Source organism: Paralichthys olivaceus, chromosome 11 (assembly GCF_024713975.1).
Source record: "Paralichthys olivaceus isolate ysfri-2021 chromosome 11, ASM2471397v2, whole genome shotgun sequence".
Classification (NCBI taxonomy): domain Eukaryota; kingdom Metazoa; phylum Chordata; class Actinopteri; order Pleuronectiformes; family Paralichthyidae; genus Paralichthys; species Paralichthys olivaceus.
In genome coordinates this window covers 17,161,462-17,182,500 of record NC_091103.1, presented here as the reverse complement: position 1 = coordinate 17,182,500, position 21,039 = coordinate 17,161,462, and the positions used below count along the sequence as shown (strand labels likewise).

The 21,039-nt window shown below is 41.3% G+C and overlaps 2 protein-coding genes across 8 annotated transcripts in view; both read right to left on the bottom strand.

Annotated features, from left to right (window-relative positions):
- LOC109647225 (SH2B adapter protein 2) overlaps window positions 1–2,217 on the bottom strand; it is a 20,455-nt gene extending 18,238 nt beyond the window's left edge. Inside the window, exon 1 of one of the 2 annotated variants that reach the window (XM_069534212.1) lies at window positions 2,019–2,217. The gene's annotated coding sequence lies outside the window, so the exon portion shown is untranslated. Of the gene's footprint in view, window positions 1–1,952 lie in introns of both variants that reach the window. The other variant, XM_069534213.1, reaches the window with a different exon arrangement.
- A 9,104-nt stretch (window positions 2,218–11,321) lies between these two features.
- The window catches only part of cux1b (cut-like homeobox 1b), a 62,004-nt gene continuing 52,286 nt past the window's right edge, over window positions 11,322–21,039 (bottom strand). For 5 of the 6 annotated variants that reach the window (XM_069534330.1, XM_020088267.2, XM_069534331.1 and 2 more), the window contains one exon: window positions 17,937–20,838. In XM_069534330.1, the coding sequence (XP_069390431.1) occupies window positions 20,337–20,838 (502 nt within the window). In that variant the 3' untranslated portion in view covers window positions 17,937–20,336. Of the gene's footprint in view, window positions 12,302–12,433; window positions 12,499–12,604; window positions 12,686–12,919; window positions 12,977–13,525; window positions 13,610–13,716; window positions 13,834–13,954; window positions 14,068–14,521; window positions 14,726–17,936; window positions 20,839–21,039 lie in introns of those variants that run through there. The other variant, XM_069534333.1, reaches the window with a different exon arrangement.

Genomic DNA, 21,039 nt, shown 5'->3' with positions numbered 1-21,039 from the left:
GTTATAGGAGATGTGATTGATCACAGACTAAGATGGAAACAACATATTGATAAATAAATATGTCTCAGGAAATATTAATACTGTATAAATCTAGTAATACTTTAAATCGTATGGTCGAGTATAGAAATTACTAATCAGTGGTACTGCTGGAAATTGTGAGTCTTACGTAGTATTACTAAGGCCGGTTGCTATGATCAAACTACTGCATAACTAAGGAATAAGCATCAGCACATATTATCAAAGAATAACATGATCTGCAGGAGTACTATCGGTCTTCAGGGTGTTTGTGTTACTCTGTCCACTCCATACAAAACATACAGTCCTCTATTGCTAGTGCATTAGTCAACAACTTGGATAAAGAATACAGGAAATAAATAGCATAAAATAAGCTCCTGCCTTTAATTACAAATAAAAAATCACAGTGCAAGAGATTTGATGTGGCCTCAGAGCAGCTTTATCAGAGGATAGCAGTGATGTAAAGACCTGTAGTGAATGATATGTCACTTTGTGGTGGGGGTTCTTGTTATTCTGTCCACTCCCTGCTGTGGATATCTACACACCGGCTGAAAAGCTGAACTTTCAGAGTGGGATTTAGGATTCAAGAGGGATGCGGCTTAACTATTACAACAAAACAACATCTGATTAAGAGTATTATAAAACATAAGCTTTAGAAGATAATAAGCCATTTCCTTTGATTACGTCAAAATTAAATCACAACATAGCGTCAGGGAGCCTCATGGGAGTTTTATCAGATCGTTACAGTGATGTGAGCGTCTATATAACACATCAGGAGTTACTTTGAACAACTCACCTCTCATTTAAGGGGTGTTTTCGGTTCTAACTGACTATACAACACATTTTGCAGCAACCTATTGGATTACATGACACTGTAGGGTGTTGTTGTTATTCTCCCTGTGCAAGTAGCCTCTCTAGTGTAGCATCACTTGGCACATGAGCTCAGGTCAACTCAGAGAACCTGAACTTTTAGTGACTCTTTGCACGATTTGACTTGAAAAGAAACGCTGCAGAAACATCACAACAAAACAACTGTTCTATTAGAATATGACAGAACGACACTAAACCCAGTCTAGCTTCATGGGAGTATTATCAGAATATTACAGTGATGTTACGTCTTTAGAGCTCATTTTTTTGATGACACTATGCTGTAGGGTTGTCTTGTTATTCTGTCCAACCCCCTGTGCTTCTAGTGGATCATCACTTGACATTATGAGCTGAGATCGAGTCTGAGAAACGGAACTTTAAGAGACAGAATTTCTGCATCTTTGTAAAAATAGACTAAGACAAACCAATGTGTAGCCTATAAAAAGACAAATGAGAGAAAGTCAATAACAGGCCTAGAGCAGGCCTGTTGGAGGCCCAGTGAGCCTATTTAAAGCCAGCAGTGGATCGTTGTGCAGGCTGCGTACTGGACTTCATGAATGAGAATCAGCAGCAGCAGCAGCCTCCTGCTGAATGGCTGCTGACAGATGCTGGTCCAGGGAGGAGGCGATGAATGGGAGTCTGCGTGCGCGGTCACGAGTGGGCACACTGGTTTTGGGTCAGTTGGAGCGGGCCTGCACGTCCCATCCCATCACATCCGGGCCCTGAGCCACCCTGACACTGACCAGACTTTACTCCCTCAAGGCTATTAAATGGATTATCAGAAAAGCCCCTTTACACCCGTCCTCCATAACGAGCCCCCCACCCCCAGGTGGCCTCCTCCACGGCCAAACACCTAAGACCGCACGGCCACCATCAGCTGCACTTGTTCTCTAGCACCAGTGAAAGACGATCTTTACGCAGAGGCTGAGTGAGAGGATGAGGCGCGTGCACCGGCAGCCTCCTCTCCCCCTCAGCACCTGGAGGTTTGTTGTTGTTTTCCTCCACAAACCACGATGATGACGCGTCTCTGCTCACATCATCAGCGCGTTAAAAGCATCTGCAAAACACACCTGATCCAGAGTCAGTCCGGTCCAGGGCGCAGCGAATAAGAGACAACACGCTGCAGCAGCTCTCACCTCAATGCAGGACTGGCTCCATGGCGCTGGTGTGTGTGTGTGTGTGTGTGTGGCTCTGCTGAGAGGATGTTCACTCCCCAGGATCACTCATCATGCAGCTCCTTCTTCTTCATCTGACGCGTCCTCCTCCTCCTCCTCTCTGGTTTATGGGAGCAGCTCTGCCTCCATCTCTCTGCTCGACGCACTGTTCTGCTGTTCTGCCTCCTGCTCTGTGTTCTCTGATCATTAACAAGTCACACTCAGGAAACACGAGACATCCGGCATCAACCTTCAGAATAAAGCTCCAATGTGGCGAGCAGCTTGGTTCCCTTCTGGTTTTGGGCCCCAGAGTGAAGTGTATTCAGCACAGCGAGTGACACAGGGGCCACAAATGTTTTTTGTTCAGTGGACTCAGTGTTCAGTGTTACTCTGATAACTTTTTCAGTTTGTAGTACTTGTTGGTAATTTACCTTTTTTTTCTTTAAAGGTTTCCTGACAATAACAAATACGAGTTTCAAAGGTTTTGCTGTCCCATGCGTTTTTTCAATATTTATCAGATAATTCTGTTAATCTGCTAGTGGAAAATTTCTTTAAAATAAATTTGCAACTACTGGAAAATTAACTAAAGTTGTGCACTTTAAGGGCTTTTATTTTGAAGGCAGACTCACACACAGACATGTGAGTTTCAGGCTGGATTGACCCCAGCTTCCCTTACTGTGTGTGTGTGTGTGTGTGTGTGTGTGTGTGTGTGTGTGTGTGTGTGTGTGTGTGTGTGTGTCACTGATCTATTTAACAGCCACCATGACTGTCCTTAAAGGAGCCACGCCCATAACTCCCCACTGACACAATACAAGAGGCCCAGTGTGTGTGTGAGTGTTAATGAATGAATGAAAAAAGGGGGCATTCAGCCCACTTTCATAGCACACACACACACACACACACACACACACAGAGAGAGAGAGAGAGTAACTGTCCAGTGAAAGTTTTGGGATCAGAGCAGCTGGACCATTCCCTCAAAGCTTGGACCTACATGAGGTGGTATTTCTATTTTAAAAACACATTTTTGCTTTAACACTGAACTGTCCTGAGCAATGAAGATATGACGTAACCATGACGTCGTGGCGAAATGCAAAAACCCCTTGCTCTTTCATCAGCGCTGCTTTGAAGAAAAAAACAACATGAGATAGTGACCATGAACGAAAGAAGGTGAATAATGTGCACGATGACCCCGACAAAACACTTTCTGACAAGGCAACATTTAAAAGAGGAGTTTAGCCTTTCTCAATAAATACTTTTACAGATCAGTTAGAAACCATGAATAGGAAGAACATTTAGGTTGCCAGGTTGTGGCAAATCATCTGGCATTACATTTTCAATGGGGAGAATGAACTGAATGACCATCTGAAACTGACCAGAGAACATCTGGACCAAAATCCATTCAAACTTACAAATTGACATTTATAATTATTATACTAATTATTAACTTGTATATATAAACTGTCACTATATACTGACTTAAAAGCTTAGAAATGTAGAACAATACAGTTAATAAGAAATGTTTATGTAAGAGCTGTTTTATCACAGTTAAGTTTCTGTTGTTCAATCATTTTAAATTTGATTCAGATGTTTCCAGCCTTGTGTTTACATAGAATTTGTTATTACTAACCCACTTACATTTATAATTATGTTAAACTTATAGTTTCTGATTTTACAGTAATTAAGATGATGGTTGGGGCAGTGGTTATGATAATTATTACAGTTGTTATTATTATGTTTATTAACAGCTTCATTTTAATTCTTTGGTTTGTTGGCCTTATATTTTTGATTGTATTTTGATCTTGTATTTATCTTTCCTTTTGTTATTGTGCATGTGGTTGTTTTAAATGTGCTTTATGAATAAACATGACTTAACTTGATAAGGATACTCAGTTAAACAGATCCCACTGCTGTAATAGAGCTCAAGCTGACACCGTTCCATACATGTTGTTGTTGTTTGGGCCAATGAGACTTTTCACGTGGTTCACTGATGTTTACCGCTCAGTGGGAGACAGAGCATGGCACACCTTCACTATAATCCTCACTGAGAGGATTGACAGTGCGGTGGCTTCACGGTGGGTTTAAGGGCTACAATAATAACCCGGTCAGGCTGCAGACAGGTGGTGGTGGTGGGAGAGGACGAGAAGAAGGTCACCATATGATCTGAGTGTTTCCTCTTTAACCGGAAGCTCTTCACCTGTTCCTGCTCAGAGCTGCCACACACACATCCTGACTGAAACACTCTTCTCTCAGCAGCTATGATCCATGTGATTCACGCTCAGCAGCAGATAATATGATAGAAATGTTGCCAGTTTTGTTCAGTTTGAATCAAATCAAATATTTCTCTATCCAATCCAAGCAGTCTGTATGAACTGCACATCAGTGTGTATACCTACAACATAACCTTCTCTTGCATGACTAAAATACATATTGAATTGTATTGTTGTTAATTTGATCCTGTTTTTATTCATGTATGGATCATTTATTTTCAATTGTATCTCAGCCAAAGAGCTGCAATAAACCACAGTCAAATTCCTTGTTTGCATTACCATCCTTATGGCTGATTCAGAGAGATGAAAGAACAATGAATAGAATAATCATTCTATCATTTTATTATCTTATTTATTCTTTATGTTTTTATTGGTTGGATTGTTTGTTAGTCTGCAGGATTGGACAAAAACTATTGTCCGATTCTCCGAACATTTATGGAAGGATGGAACATGGGTCAAGATAGAACTCATTCAATTTTGATATTTTTGGTTTTGTGATTGGAAAGTTAGTTCACATCTCCAGTTTTGTTATTCCTCAATAGTATTTATAATGATATGTAGGGTATAGTTTATTTCTCTTTTTCTCTGAAAGGTTCAGTTTTCACTCCCTTGTTTTCCACTGTATATGAAGTAAATGTTTGTATTTGTATCTGATTCATGCAACTCAATTTTTTTTGACTCATATTTCTTAATGAAAGGATTTTCTGAAATGAACATGAGCCTGTGTTGATATATTAACCCATTTGATCTAAAATCTGGTTTTAAAACAATACACGTCTGATACAACATTTAAAACTAAGATCATAGATTGAGATCATTTCCACCTTCGTCAAAAGGTGTTTGTGGTGGAGTCACTGTCGTCACTTTTATTATCTGTAACGATGACGACAGAAATCTTTTAGCTCATTATTCTGGATTCAGAGGCAGAATAGAACGAGGAGCAGCTTAATGAAACAAAAAGAGACCTGGGCTCTTTCTCCGTCCCTCCAGAGACCCTCGCTTCTTATTGATCCTCAAACACTTCCTGCCGGAAGGATGAATCAACGAGAACCTCGAGGGGGCAGGGGCTACTTCAACCTCCTGCTCATCCACAGAACTGTCACTGTCTCTCCCACATCACCATTTGTTTTAGTCCCTCATAATTGAATCCATCTGTCCAAACATCAAATCATCAAATCCTTCTTCCCTAATTCCTCCAATCTCACCACAAATGGTCACAATTTCCAGCCCTCAAAGTTGAAATCTCTTCCTCTGTGCAGATGTACAGTAAAATCTGACAGCAGAGCAGGAAACCATAAGAGAGAGCACACAAACAACATGGCCTCCTGGCCGGGTGTCATCGATCAGGAGTTCAAACGTAGACCAAATTTAGACTTCAGAGGGGTGAGGCGGGGGTAGTTTAAAGAGAGGAGGGGAAAGAGAGAGATGCTTTTGAGTTGATTTCCTGTGAAAGCATCTGAAGTGGTTAGGATGGAGATTGGCCTCCTGGGGCTGTTAGAGGATCAATGTGTCACAGGCTTTAATCAGAAACTGCCCCTCACTGTCTCCTGAGCGAGAAAAACTCAACTGCAGAGCACAGACTTAGGCTTTTTTAAAACACTGATCCACACCACGGCCACATTAGTCGAAAAAGTTGAAATCTGATGAGGAGGATTGAATTGTTGAAGTCTGTAAAATACAGAGAATGTACTGTGAGGGAACACTATCATAAAAAAGATTCTACACAAACTCATATGTCCGGAAACTTTCCTGGTGCTTGCCTTTCATGTATGACGAACGCAGTCGGACATTTTCCAGATATTTTACAAGCAGGCTAATGGGAAATGTCCCGAGGCATTTATACAGTGTTTATGAGGTGATATTAAATCACTTAAAAGTCATAGGTCATTGATAAAAAGCAGTTGGGTTGGCAGGTTGAGATGATTATTAATATCTATGAATTATTCATCATGACAGATGATCAATTAACCATTGATAAACTACAGATGATAGTGATGAGAGCTTAATATCTTTATTATGTATACGCCTGTTTTGAGCATATACACATTAATATGACGGGGCCATCGTCAGTATACACCCCACAAACACACACCCTACTCTTTATTTTGAACTGCAGCTACCATGTCACCTATACAACCCCCATCAAGTGAAGTGCAGTTACTATATTTAGATGCCCAGAGACTCAGATGGTCTCAGCAGGTTGTGTGTGTTTGCAGTTTGTCTGTTTCTGTGATTAAACACAATTTATAGTTGTGTGTTAAAGTTTGGGGTTATTAGGTAAAGACTTGTTGAGGTGGCCAAACTTTTCCATATGCAACATTTAGAGTATTTTTTTTAACTTCATGAAATAAAAATAAAAACTGCATAAAAAGATCAGCTTCCTGCAGAGGCCTTAATTACATCTTTTCACTTAAATTATATATAAACAAGATATATATGATTAGTATATTTGCATAAAATAATTAATTAATCAAATCAAGTGAAATGTATCCTTGCAGATGTGGAGCCGGCAGTTTCTGGGGATCACACAGGGACAGTTTCCCATTTAATATGAATTATCATTACATATTCAGTCTCACCTCAGAGGTCCTGTTTGAACCTGACCTCTGAGTCTGACCTCCATCATGACTGACTGCACGAGCTGGAGGAGAACTTCTCCCGTCATGTGTTTCCTGTGTGCTGGGATTGAACCTGCGTGGTTACAGATCTCACCACAGAGTCCCAAGTGTCAGTCAGCTGAGTCACACCAACAGTCACTCACAACTTCCACCAAGGTGAGAAGAAATTAGCAGCGCTGATCCTCAGATGACCTCCTGGTGAAACGTGTGTGTTTCTTCGTGTCACCCTGTACCTGAGGTTACGTCTCTTCCGCTGAGCTGGCAGGAGATGATGCATGATGGGAGCGGAGATGTCATCTGAGCCACTCTGGAGCTCGGCCCGAGATAGCACAGTATCATAAAGCAGATTATCACTGTACACAGCTCGAGGAAACTGCAGTGGGAAGGAGAGCACACCAGTAAGTCATGTGCTGCAGATGATCTGCCAGTGAACTTTATGGCGCAGGAAACCTGATGGTGGAAGAACTGTTCTGTATCATTATCAGGTGTTTGTGCAACTTCTGAGGGAAATACAGAGGAGTACTTTTACTTTACTATACATTTATCACATATAATTACTACTTACCAGACTAAGATTTTACAAAATAAATTATGATCATATAAAATATTAACTCTTCAAACCCACAAAACACATTTTCCTACATGACGGATACTTAAACTTTTTATATTTTTTATAAGCACATATGCAGACCTTTACCTTGTAATCAATTCAAGTTCTTTTACATTGTGGTACAGTAATACAACACATTTACTTTACTGAAAGGATGGAAATATTCGATCCGTCACAGAAGAAGGAATGTTAGCAGATGAATTTAGATAATAATGTTTCTAACACATGTAAAATGCTGTTTTGAATAATAATCTTGAGTCTTGATATTGTCTTCAAACAACAAATCTAATACCTCACAGGAAATTCCAGCATATATGACAATATGAAGTGTCACTGGTCTTCTACTAAGTGCACATGTGCTCTGGAGTTACTTAAGAGATGGGATGGGGGGGTTCATAATGAGAGAGATCATAATGAGAGAGATCGCCTCCATGTTTCTGTGTCCTGATTGGCTGATGCGGGAACACGTGGCTGAGTGATTCAGCCAGGCGACATAAGAGCAAATCAGAGCAGAGCTAAAGTGTGAGTGTGTGTGTTCGGCATGGATCCACCTGACAAGAGGAAGAATGTTTCCATGGCAACACCCCGGGGGGGGAGGGATGTGGTGATGTTGATGGGGGGGTCAACTGAACACCAGATAGAGGAAATAAGAAATGAGAGAACAGGAGAGAACAAGAGAGACAGAGACGTTTCCAGTGAGACTAAAATGTTAGTGAATGATTTCTCCCAAATAAAATGAATGACACGCACACGCACACACACACACACACACACACACACACACACACACTTTGTATCCATGCAACAGTCCTCTGCAGCAGTTTATGGCCAGAGCTACTTAGCAACACAAAGCATGGAATCCTGAATGGTGTGTTGGCTGAATGAAGGCACTGAATGAGATTTTCACAGCCGCAGAGACATGAATGAAGAGGATGCTGCTGAATGGGAGGAAAAAGAAATCTTACCTGTCAAGCTACAGAAGGATTTACACTGTACCAAGTGTTTCATAATTTCTCTGTCATTGACTGATCTGCAGCTCAGGAGACTCTGAAAACAACTGAAAACTCTTCGTCCATTTAACGCGGAGCAAACGCTCAAAGTCCCAAACTGGATTGTGTTGGAGGTGGATCAGCAGAGTCAGATATCACAAACATGTCCAGAAACAATAATCGCTGGGAGATGAACCAAGAAGTATAGTTAGCGTCACTTATCAGCCGGAAATAAACGTTTTTCCTGCTTTTCTTAGTTTCTATCACTAACAACAAGAGTTGGTAGCGAGGTTTAAATGCATAATCTAAATAAGCTGTAGGTCATAGCTCTAATTGTATTTGTTGCAGTAGTAAATACACTGTTTTCTGATGTCATAGTGACACCAGGACGACATTTCTACCATATATTTTGTATTTATAACAGGATGCAGAGGTACGCACAAGTATTTCGACAAGTACACAGACACATGTATGTGTTACAACATACACATCCAACACAATTGTCTATGCTGCTGTAAACCTGATCAAGTTAGAACTAGCACATGGATGTATTTTCCATTACAAATTGAAGGCACTGAAGCACAGACCCTGAGGAAGAACGTGCGACCGTAGACTATATGATGTTGTCATAGCAACATGAATCATTTCACAGGTAGAAGAAAATATAAATAATTAAAGAAAGAAATACTTGTTAGCTGCAGCCTAAAAAAAGCCTCTCACCATCATTGAGGTCAAAGATTTCAGTTAACATTTGAGGAAATTACACTCACACAAATGTCCCATGACAAACACAGGGGGAAATATGTTTTAAGATCATCTGAAGTTGACAGATGCAAACTGACAAGACGACAAGAGGAGTCGGCTCAATTATTCATATTCATATTCATATTAAAAACAGAACTTTACTGAAACTGGAAATTAAAAATCTAGACTAAGAGAGATGACAAAGTCTCTGCTCCTCTTTGTCCATTCAGTGTCTCTCAACATTTGCTCCTTGAAACAGTCTCAAAATAAACATGACAGGACAAAAAAACACCATAAAGCGCTGAGCCATCAGTGCGCCATCATTAAAGAAAGCTCTAGGCTTAAAGATCCGTCCACCACAGTAAAAATATAACATCAGGCCATTAGGCTTTACTTAAGACCTTTGTTATTCTACAGATGGAGGTTGTTAATATTTATGGGGCTGTGATGGAGAAGCTGAGATGAAGGATATGGAGGAAGGAGAGAGGGTGAAGTGAAAAAAGTGTGTGTGTTGAAGTTTGGGGTTAGAGGTGAATGGTGCTCTGGAGGACATGAGGAGGCTGCAAATGTGCTGAGACGCCTCTGATTGATAAGCAAAATGAGGCCTAGGACAGATGGAGAAGTGGAGGACGAGGAGGACGAATGAACTGAGTGTGTGTGTGTGTGTGTGTGTGTGTGTGTGTGTGTGTGTGTGTGTGTGTGTGTGTGTGTCTGTCTGTCTCGTTAGTCTTTAATGGCTGCGAGCTGAGGTGCTCTTTAAGAGGAGGCCTTTCATGAATAATGCAGTCTAATTCAGTCGTACTCAGACGTAGCCTGGTGCTCAGTGGGAACGCCAAGGCCCCGGATCACTGATCAGCACATTCATTCCCTCCGTGTGTGTGTGTGTGTGTGTGTGTGTGTGTGTGTGTGTGTGTGTGTGTGTGTGTGTGTGTGTGTGTGTGTGTCAGTCACTTCCACCTCTTCCTCGTGGATCAGCTGTTAAACAGATCCAAGAGTTCCTCCTATCAGCCCACGCTTGTCTCTTTACCATCATGACTTATGTAAAAGTACAGGGAGACCATTGTCGTATTAAAAATCCAATAGAAGGAATAAAACTCCATATTTGTGACTTCCTCCTCCTGGCTACTGCTTTAAGCACCAATCAGATTCATTCTCACTGAAGATATAAACCTTTAAATATGGATTATCACTTAAACACTGGCGACCGGTGCAGGGTGCAGTCTGCCTCTGCTGGGACTGGCCTCCTGCGACCCTCAGAGGAAAAGGGAGGAGAGTAATGGATGGATGTTTACTTAAATATTTTAAAAAGACTAAGTAATCTCCTAAAAAAAAGCTGGGCACTTTCATTTCTGGAGTGAATATTACTGGGTCTATTTCCAGCTGCAGATTAATACGCATTAAAACAGTTGGTTTATCTTGTAGGTAAAAAAAATGTACTGCCCAAGTAGAGTGCATACCTCTGCCAAGGCCCAACAGTGCCTGTATGAAGCCACATTTAACTTCAATAGATCCAGATTTTTATTTGGACCTGCACCAAATTGCACACTAATAAATATCAGCCCCCAAAACAAGCCAGAGTTTTCTAGCTGCACCAAATTTAACAGGTTCTGCTTCCCTGACTCAAACCACATCCTTCCATCAAGTTTTGAGAGAATCTGTTGAGTAGTATTTGTGTAGTACTGCTAACAGACAAACAGAAGAACAAACTGACAACATTAACATCACCTCCTTGGTGGAGGTAATGATATTTAAGAACAAACCTGCGATGGGAAAAAGAAAAAGTAAAAAAAACTAACAAACTAAGACATGTTATCCTTTTAACTCCACCAACTTGATCCCCACTGTCCCAGAAACAGACTGCTCAGCACATTCGTCCAATGGTCTGGCAGAGTAGAGACATTTTGAGGTTATGAGGTGACGTGCCTAAAAAAACAGTAAGACTGTTTAATAATTGTTTAAGAGCCGCTGCCACCCTGTGCAAAGTGCAAACCTAAAAGATTCAGTGTGAGAATTATGTGCAAACTGTGAACCCAATTAAAACCATACGAGAGGATAGATTACTGCATAGTCTTTATTTTGAATATATCTGCGATATCAGTGAGAAAAGAGAGAAGCAAGCAGGTGAACATGCAGAGTCATTTATCTTGGACATTAGTATCATAGACAGTCACCACTGATGAACCTCTGCTGCACCGATCATATATCAGGAGAAGTGATCTGTGAACAGCAAGTAAACAGTAACAACATGGATTCAAGACATTAAACTGTACTTATCAATTAATCAATAATATTAGTCAGAAAATCTGAACTGGGATTAAAAAAACAAACTATTCCACCACTATCACCTCTTCAAATAACTACCTCTTAACCCACAACCATCATAGACAAATCATAAAAGTCCCCATTTAAACACAAAGTCTAATGTTAAATGTTTCACCTTGAATCTTATATCAACCGACCTCTGCCTGATTCGGTTTTATGTTAAACACTATGGAGATTGTGTGTGTGTGCATGTCTGAACAGTGGGGTCACTGTACGGTGGTGTATCACACATCAATGTTGATTTTGTTATATAATGATAATAAAGGTCTTAAACAACTATTTTATTTAATGATTATATTCCCCAAATATTCTTAACTCCAGTATAACTCAGAAATCAACACATCAAGGTCCCAGTATCCCTTTGGTAATTAAATCTTAACTTCATTAAACTTCTGCAACGACAGCACATTAACGACTAGTGATTGACCTTCAGAATCAAGAAGCTTCAGTTACACTTCTGCTTATAAATCATCTAATCAAAGGTCAAGAAGCTGGAAATGAAAAAGAAGAATCTATGTTGGAATCAATCAACCATCTGATGAACAGTTTACAGCTCTAAGCTGCCCCCTAGTGGAGATGTGAGCTTCAGTTTCACGATGAAGTAAACTGCTGAATGTTGAAGTAGCCTGATCTCACTGGGACGAGATGACGTCACCGTGGGTCCGCTTAGAGGTTCTGGTCATTCTCGTGGAAACGGTGGATGTGGTCAGCGTACCTTGGAGGAGCAGAATATGAGGAACATTAAATCACTTGTAAGGATTTAAATGACATAATGAGTTCATACATGGCGAAGAAATATAAACCAGGACGAATCATCATCATTTCCAGTCGCCGGGTGCACACTCACTTTTTAGCACAGAAAGCGGAGCAGTCTCTGCCGATGCTCTCACTCCAGGCGGTCTTGTACAGAACCTGGGAGATCACAGGTGACAATTCAGTTCAGTTTCTCTCGAGCTGAACACACAGAATGATTAATGGTGTTTAAGAAGCTCCTCGTTTTTAGAGATTAGAGACTCACCAAGAAGACCAAGCAATGCAGGAACAGGGTGTAGAAGAAAGCAATGGTCCTGGCCACTTTGTTGGAGAGAATCACACGTCCCTAAAGAGACAAAAAGAAATGATTAGATAACGAGTGTGGATACTCGACCAGAGTTCAGACCGAACATGTTTAATGATATTTGGGTTAGGTTCAGTTGAATTTCTATCCTGCATGTGCCTGGCTCAGGTCGGGTTTGGACACAAAAAAACAATATCCTATTGGGTTTTGGTCAGGCTCACGGGTTCACAGCCCAAGATGCACTCTGCTGTGTGAGTGTGTGTGAGTGTGTGTTACCAGGCTCAGAGTGGCTTTATCCCAGGGGCTGAGGCTCAGGTATCGGCGCTGACGCTCCTGAAAACACACAGTAGTTAACCTCAACTAAAGTACATCATCCTTGGAAAGTGTGAACAACACAAATACCTTAAAAAAAGAATACAACTTTTTTACATTTTACACATGGACATTCAAAAGATCTAAATCCACTGAACCCAGAAGACTTTCAATCTCTGATTCAGCACCAACATATCCCAGGATTACTTTCAGTAAAGCCCGAACATGAAAAATGAGACCAGACCTGCTGCTTGTAGGTCACAGTCATCGATGTGTGACAGCAATAGAAACAGTAAAACAAGACGTACGGCTTTGTTGCACTCTGGTGACTGAACTGATCCTCAACAAGCATAAACTACTGATCTGGATAAATGCTGCCCGTCAGTACAAAACGTGAAACCAAACAAGATTTTTTAATTCTGTTGTTCTGACACTTAATAAAGCTCCATTGTCACTGTATTGGAAATGTCCCATCATTCATGTTTAGTTAGTATATGAGTAAAAATCAACAGTGCACTACAAAATGGAGCAGGAAATTGGCAGGGTGATTAATCGTGTGTTGTCTTGTACCTTCTTGCTGAAGGAGGCGAATGGATCCAGTCTCTCCTCGTACTGGGAGGAGTAACGCATGACGGTGTCATCACTACCTCCAGCCTGCGACACAGAGGAAACACACAGAGTTAATATCACTCACGATTCCATAAGATCGTGATACTTAAACACATGTAGATGTCAGTTACAGAAACACTCAGGATACGCACCTTGCTGGGGTAGCTCTGCAGGAATTTGATTTTCTCATAGAGTTTGATGTTGTCGGCTCTCAGGCTGTCCAGTTCGTTCTGCAGGGCCTGCATGGTCTGCTGCAGGGAGCGGTTCTCCTGCAGGGGACACAGGAAACACATGGAGGAGAAATGAGCTCTCCCACAAAAAAGACAGAGGAATACAACTGTGTGTGTGTGCGTGTGCGTGTGTGTGTGTGTGAGAGGGATCGTGACTCACAACTTCCAGCTCCTGGTTGCGGGAACGGAACCGCTCCCTCTGGCTGGAGATGATGGAGAGCAGCGAGTCCATCTGGCCCTGAGGAAGCTCAGGATGTGGGCTCACACCTGAAACTGGAGGGGAAAAACAGATACAACACTTAGAGGCAATGAATCACTTTCCTCTATTTATATGCAGATATGGTCACAGGTGGTCAATGATATTTGGAAAATGGGTCGATGGCTGTAATCTGTTTCACTGTCAGACAAGCAGTGAGAGTCTAACTCCAAGTAAACTGGAAAAACTCCCTTCAATCAGTGTTGGGGACTGAAAATTACATCTGTAAGCTAATAATTCATGGATCTTTATGAAAAAGTCAGTTATGTTTAGGGGACTGATATTTATGAGCGATTTGGCACAGATCAAAATAAATATCTGGATCTAGTGAATTTAAACGTGGATTCATGAGAGGACTGTCCAGCCTTGGTGGAGGTATGAGTTCTGCAGGTGCCATTCCAAACTTTAAAATATTCTAGCAAAGCACAACTGAACATTTTAAATACGCTCACAAACACAAACTCAACGTACCAGTAAACATGGCGGAGGCCTCTTTGATCGGCTCAGGAATGTCCCCCATGTTGGTGACCTCTGACCCATCGGCGTCAGGGCGTGGCAGGGAGGACATGGCCTGGATGGTGCTCAGGTCGTGCTCCAGCTTTAGAATCAGCTCCTTCTGCTCGGTGCTTGTACGCACAGCAGACGAAAACTCCACCTGCAGATCTGCATAGCGGCCTGTAGAGGGCAGAGGAGAGATCAAGACAGTTTGAGAATTATATTTTTTCATTAGACGATTTGTTTTTATTTTATTTTAAGTTTCCAAAATATCTCACCTGTGGCAGCAGCAAAAAGCAATAGAAATCCAATATCCACAACATTATTGAAAACCTATGTAGATCCCACTTTCCTACTGATCTCTTTCTCTGAGAATACTTTGTACAGAACCATCCACATGTGAGAACAAAAAAAACTACCACAGTACACTTTTAGTATTTGTATAAAAGAGATTTACTTCAATTATCACACCTAGGGTGCATGTGAATAATAATGATGATGAATCAAATGTCAATCATAACAAATACATTGTGAACGTTTCATACAGTGATATTGCTTTTCAATGTTGTAGAAGGGACTGTTTTACAGTGCTGAGAACAAACAACATGATACGTTTAGTAAATAGAAAGATAAAGAAAACGATGATACATGAGGGGGAAACAAAAGGTAGGGAGACCCCGAAGGACAAAAAAAGAAGCATCTCAGGAGTGACAGAAGTGCTCGGGAAACAACTTTTTAAAAAAAACATCATCTTTAACCATCCCTTTACAGTCATGCAGCCTTTTGTACTACAACACACACGTACGCGCACACACTCACAAAAATAAGCAGTGGGACAGGTTATTACGAGAATTATTACTTCCACATTGTTGATGATAAGCTGTGAAATATCATCATCAAACACTCTGAACTTGATAAAGCCTCAACAAGCATCTTAAAGCTTTCCAAACAGGGGGTGTGGGGGTGTGAAGATCTCCCCGGGTCATTTGGTTGTCACACTACACTGTGGTTTAAGCTATGGGGTGAACTGAAGCGACAACACTAGGTAGCAACATACAGAGAGAAAACTGTCAGCAACCTTTCAACAGAGGTGGAGAACTATTTCACCATTTGGCTTTTTGCTTCCTCTTTTTTTTTTCTTTTTAAGTCTTGTGAGTTTTTCGCTGAAATGTTTAATCGTTCCAGAGTCGAACGTTGTACAGTTGATGGAGAGAAAAACCCAGGAGATAAAGAGGAAATGGTTTAAGACTTAAAAGAATCAGCCGGAGACAATGTTAGAGGTGAGCGAAAAAAAAAACATAAGCACGTGAGTAAAGTGGAGAAGAGGGAGGGGGGGTTTAGAGGATGAGTGTATTGTGCTGTGTTGTGTGTGTATGTATTACTGAGTGTGCTATGCATACAGCACCACTGATTTGGAAAGTGTTTCCTTACAAAACCCACTTCATAAGATATATTCTAAAAGTATTACAAAAAACATCTGAGGTTTTTTTTTCTTTTCTTTCATTTTTTTTCCTGAATATGGTGACCAGTGCTGCTGTTCGGGCTTCCATTACAACTAATATGTCAAATGAATAACCACTACTTCAACAGATCATACAGTAAAGCTTTACGACTTCAGAAAACATGATATGATATACAGCATCTGTTACACCTTTACAATGTTATTCAACAGTGTATAGAATCATCTGATTTAAATTTGTAGAAAAATATCTGTGGATCATGGAAAAGTCCTGAATCGTCCCTTCTCTCCTCCTGCCTTCGAACAAAAAGCATACTGTGACAATAGTGAATCAATAGCTACTCGATCGACCGTATTTACACGTCTCTTTTCCAAATAACCATTAGAATTGGCACACGTCATTATCAATACCTGTAGTGCCGTTATTAATGTCACAGCAAACCTGACACAAACAGAAAAATACAAAATGCCCTATGAATAAATTCAGTGTTATTACAGTGTACGCTGTTTCTGCATGCTTCCTCCTTCATTCAATGCTCTGGCCTTTCTCACCGCTAGTTAGGTTATGTACAACGTAAGAAATGCATTGTGGGAAAACAACTGTCTGAAATAAGACCCGGACCGGAACGTGTCTGCAGGTCAGTCATAAGAATACACGAGCTTGTTTTTCATCTTTTTTTTTTTTTTTTTTTTACTGTTTCACTGCACTCCAGCAATTATATACAACCCTCTGTGGAGGGCTGAGGAAAATTTGACTTTTAAGTACCACTACGAAGTGTGCGAGAAATTAATTTTGGATCAAGACGAGTAATGAAGAAATCAGGCGAAGTCGTCTACGTCTAATGACATCACAAGTTTGGTGCCCTGCTTGGCAGTTAAAGGCACAAATCTGATGATCTCACGTGGTTTAGGTGAGTTGATGGATCTGGCTATAACATGGCTGATGGGTTAAGTGCTTTTACTTTACAGTAGCTATTCGTCACCATACAACATACTGTGGTTGTCCAGTCCAAGCTCGTCCAACAGAAGCCTTTGTTATTCTGCAGAAGACCTGATGTGTTTTACATCAGCTGTCCACAGGAAGAGCCAACGCTTGAGGAGTTTTTAGGAAATGTAAGATGCATCACAAAATCCAATTTTAACAAATGCATCTTAATGCAGTGCAATGAGATTATCAGATTTTTTGAATATGTCTGGATATAGATTCAGGGAAAGTGGAGGCTTGAGGATGGACTGAGATTTTGGGTAAAAACTCATAATATCTACAAGTGTACAGGACAATGTTTCTGTCTATAGTTTGAAATGAGGGGCTGCTGTATTCAGTTCATCATGTAGAAAACAGGGGAACATCGATCTTATGCTTGAATTTGTTTTTTTTAGTGTTCGGATGCAGATAAGAGTCTGTGCTTGGTTCGCAACCACTTTCTTAAAAAAGGCAAACATTTCCCAGGATCCTGGGACGCGCTCTGCTGTAGTGTTTACAGACCCTGTCCTTGGTTAAGTCTTCAAAAAAGATCCTAATAAGTGCTTTGTTACGGACTGCAATAGAAATTCTGCATAATCATAGGCTGGCTATCTCGCTTCAATCTGGCATAGCACACCTGCCAGCTGGTACACTTCTCTAATCTCAATTTGGCAGATATGACCTCTTTCAAGTTAACACGCGTTCTCAAGTTTAGGTTAATTTCATTTGACCTATTCGACAAAGTGTACACACTTGGACCTGTTCATGACGTCGATGTGATTAACGAGCGGTCGAACTAAGAAAGCTGCATGCCCTGCCGAGCGTTAGTGTCGGGCTTGCCCAAGAAACAGCCAAAAAATAAAAATAAATGATCGGAGAATAGAAAACAGGAAAAGAGATATGCTATCATATATCCACTGATCTTGATATGTCCTTTGATTCTCTAGCTAGCAACTTAAGAGCATAACTGTTGTGGTAAAAGCTTTATGCTTGCGGGAGCATGGACTGTAGCAAACACATTTTTTCAAAGCTATTGAAATTACACTAAACTTTAGGATTCATGAATATACAAACAAATGAGAACTAGTACATCTTTGTAAATATTAACCAATACTGCCGGCAGTCTATACGTCTAATAAAAATGTTACTTGCCCTCAGGAACAGTATAATCCCTTAAAAAATAGACAACTCAAATGATAAGACATTAAATGAAAAATACAGCACCTATAAATAAGCAGAATAAAAACCAAACTATAAATGCAAAATAGCAATAAAACCAAGCTACAGTAAATCATAGTATTACACTACTTTGTGATAAGATTAATGTAATGGTAACGCATCAAACAGCTTAAAGAAGGGTGTCAGTTGTGCACTAGTAGTGTGTGCAAGTAGATACGAAATATGACCCCACTCATTGGAAACACGAGACACTCCACAGTCGCACACACTTGTGCACACGCGACAAGCATGCGTGTACATGCACCCTCGCAGACGCACATTCTCACACACACACACACACAAAGGGGAGGCAGTGGGCTGACAGGCACTGAGGGCTTGTGTGGGACAGGGAGGAGGTGATATGCCTTAGAATTTGTAGTGTATACAGTAGAATTCAATGCAAAGAGACTAAACATCCCTGGATACAGGATCAGACTGGAGGAGAATGGTAACTGCTCGCACCAGGATTGTGGTGAATTCACTTTGACGGCGATCGACAGAAACTAAAGATTCATCATGTTCTGTACATTGCAATTCATATCCATAAAACTGTATCTGGTGTTTTTTTTCAGTCATGAATTTCATTATTAATCATCTACTTCTCAAATTTAACTCTGAGTGAATTGACCTCGACCCTGACTTTCATGCAGGCAAATACAAATACTAACACACAGACAGATGCGCACACACTCTTCCTGATTTGGCCTATAAAAAGATGTGTGTTTGTGAACAGAGAAAATTTGTCGGTGGTGCACATACACACACAAACGCTCACACACACACACGCACGCACACACACACACACACACACACACACACCCAGCAGGTCCAGTGCTGGGCAAAGCTGTGACATGCACAACCTAAAACAACGAAAGACACATAAAGTATCACCATGTCAGACAGCTACAGTACTACGTGAGATTCATTGTATCGTATTTCAACAATGCAACATTAATCCATTCTAATTTGTTTTTTTTCTCTTTTAAAAACAGTAACTTGTTATTCTCTTATTTTCTGTTCTTATTTTGTACTAATTAAAAATGCTTCCTAAAATTCCCTATTTTGTACTCTTTAGAGTCAATAGACTGTGCAATCTCTTATTGGCAACCAAATTGCAATATTAAAAAAAAAGAGATCATCCTTCATCCTTGAAAGAAGGGTTTAAGGAGGCAAAAAGAGGGTTCCTTCCTTCCTTCCTCTTCAGATGAGTGCGTGTGTTTGTGAGGAATTATAGATCCTTCTGGCCATCACATGGCTGTCAGCAGGATAGGATATGGGACACAACAGGTCAAAGTTCATCTTTCTTACATCAGTAACCATGGCAGCTCAGCCGGCAGGCCTTCCACTACCCTCTTAAGAGTGTAGGAGTGAGATAAAAAAGAAAACATGCTGCCATTGAGAAGAGAACACACACACACACACAGACACACCATTTTAGGGTGTGGACACACACACCCCCGCACACACACAGGTGCACACTGACACAACCCCTAACATACAAACACGCACACACACACGCAGTGAGTGAAAAAGGCAAAGGGTTTGTAACAGTCACTCTACAGTGTGAAAAATGAGGCGTCTCACTGAGTGAGGGGAGGTTTGTGGACACTTGGGAGGTGAGAAGAAGAGCGGAAAAAATCTCCTTTAAGAAAGTGAGAGTTCTTGTAAGAGAGTTCCTGTCTCTATCTATCATCTATCAGTGTCTATCACTGTGACAGCTGCTGTGTCAGGCCTTGCCTGTGTTACTGAGTCCAGGTTTCAACCCCAGCTGTGGGTCAGACCCCAGCTCAGGACTAACCAGTCTGGTGCACCAGTGGCTGGTGATAGGGGGAGGTACAGCAGGGCCGGAGGCCAGCAGGACGGCTAAGTGCTTTTCTCAGTACAAAAACAAAACTCAGTTTAAAAAAAAGGAGAGACACTTAAGTTCTCTTATTTTGTTCTTCTAGGTATTCAGTAAATCTTCTTTTTAAGGGTTTTGCCAACCACTCTTTGTTTCTTTCCTCTTTTGGGAAAGCTTCTATTTAATAAAAATGGCTGCTGAGCTTGACTTTGGCTGTGTCCACTCTCCAACTGGAACAGAGCAGGAGGGGTCCAAGGTTAGAGGTCGTGAGGTTATGAAACAAGAGGGATGAAGGATGGCCAGGGGGGAGCTAGAACTCCCACTCTGAGGGATCCTCTTTGCTGGCAGCCTTCTCCAGCCTGTGGATGATGTTATTGAGATTGGCTGCTTTCTTCTTGCGCAGATTGTTGTCCCTGGGGTTTCTGGCAGGGCCAGAGGCTGGGATGTTTGTACTAGAGGCATGGCTACTGGAGGACGCTTCTGTGAGGCTGAAGAGCCCCAGTCCACAGCTGGAGCCTGGCCCGACTAAGCCTGAGGTGGTGCAGTCTAGCTGAGCAGGGGAGTTATTAGAGCCCCCTGCCTCAGACTCAGCCTCCATATCATGGTCTTTGCATGCTCCTCTGTGATCCTCCAGGCCAATCCCGAGTCCCTGGCGTATCTCCACCGTGCCCTCAGATTCTGTCCCATCACAGCTGTCCCCTTCTCCTGATTTGGACCCACGGAGGGAAGGAGATCCCCCCTCACTGCCAGGCCCTACTACCCCTCCAGCTGCCTGGATCTCCTCTATGAAAAGCTCTCGCCGGATACGTGACCTAGAGGAGACACATGGGTTTAGTCACACTAGTTAAAGTAAAAAATCATTTGTCAAACTACACAGAGGGACATACAAAAACATGTGTCTAGTGTACAAAAACATGTCTCATGTACAGATAAGGGTATTAACCTCCAAACCTATCAATATTCTTTCAACAACAGAGTACTGTATTTTAACTTTTTACAGAGAAATAAATCCT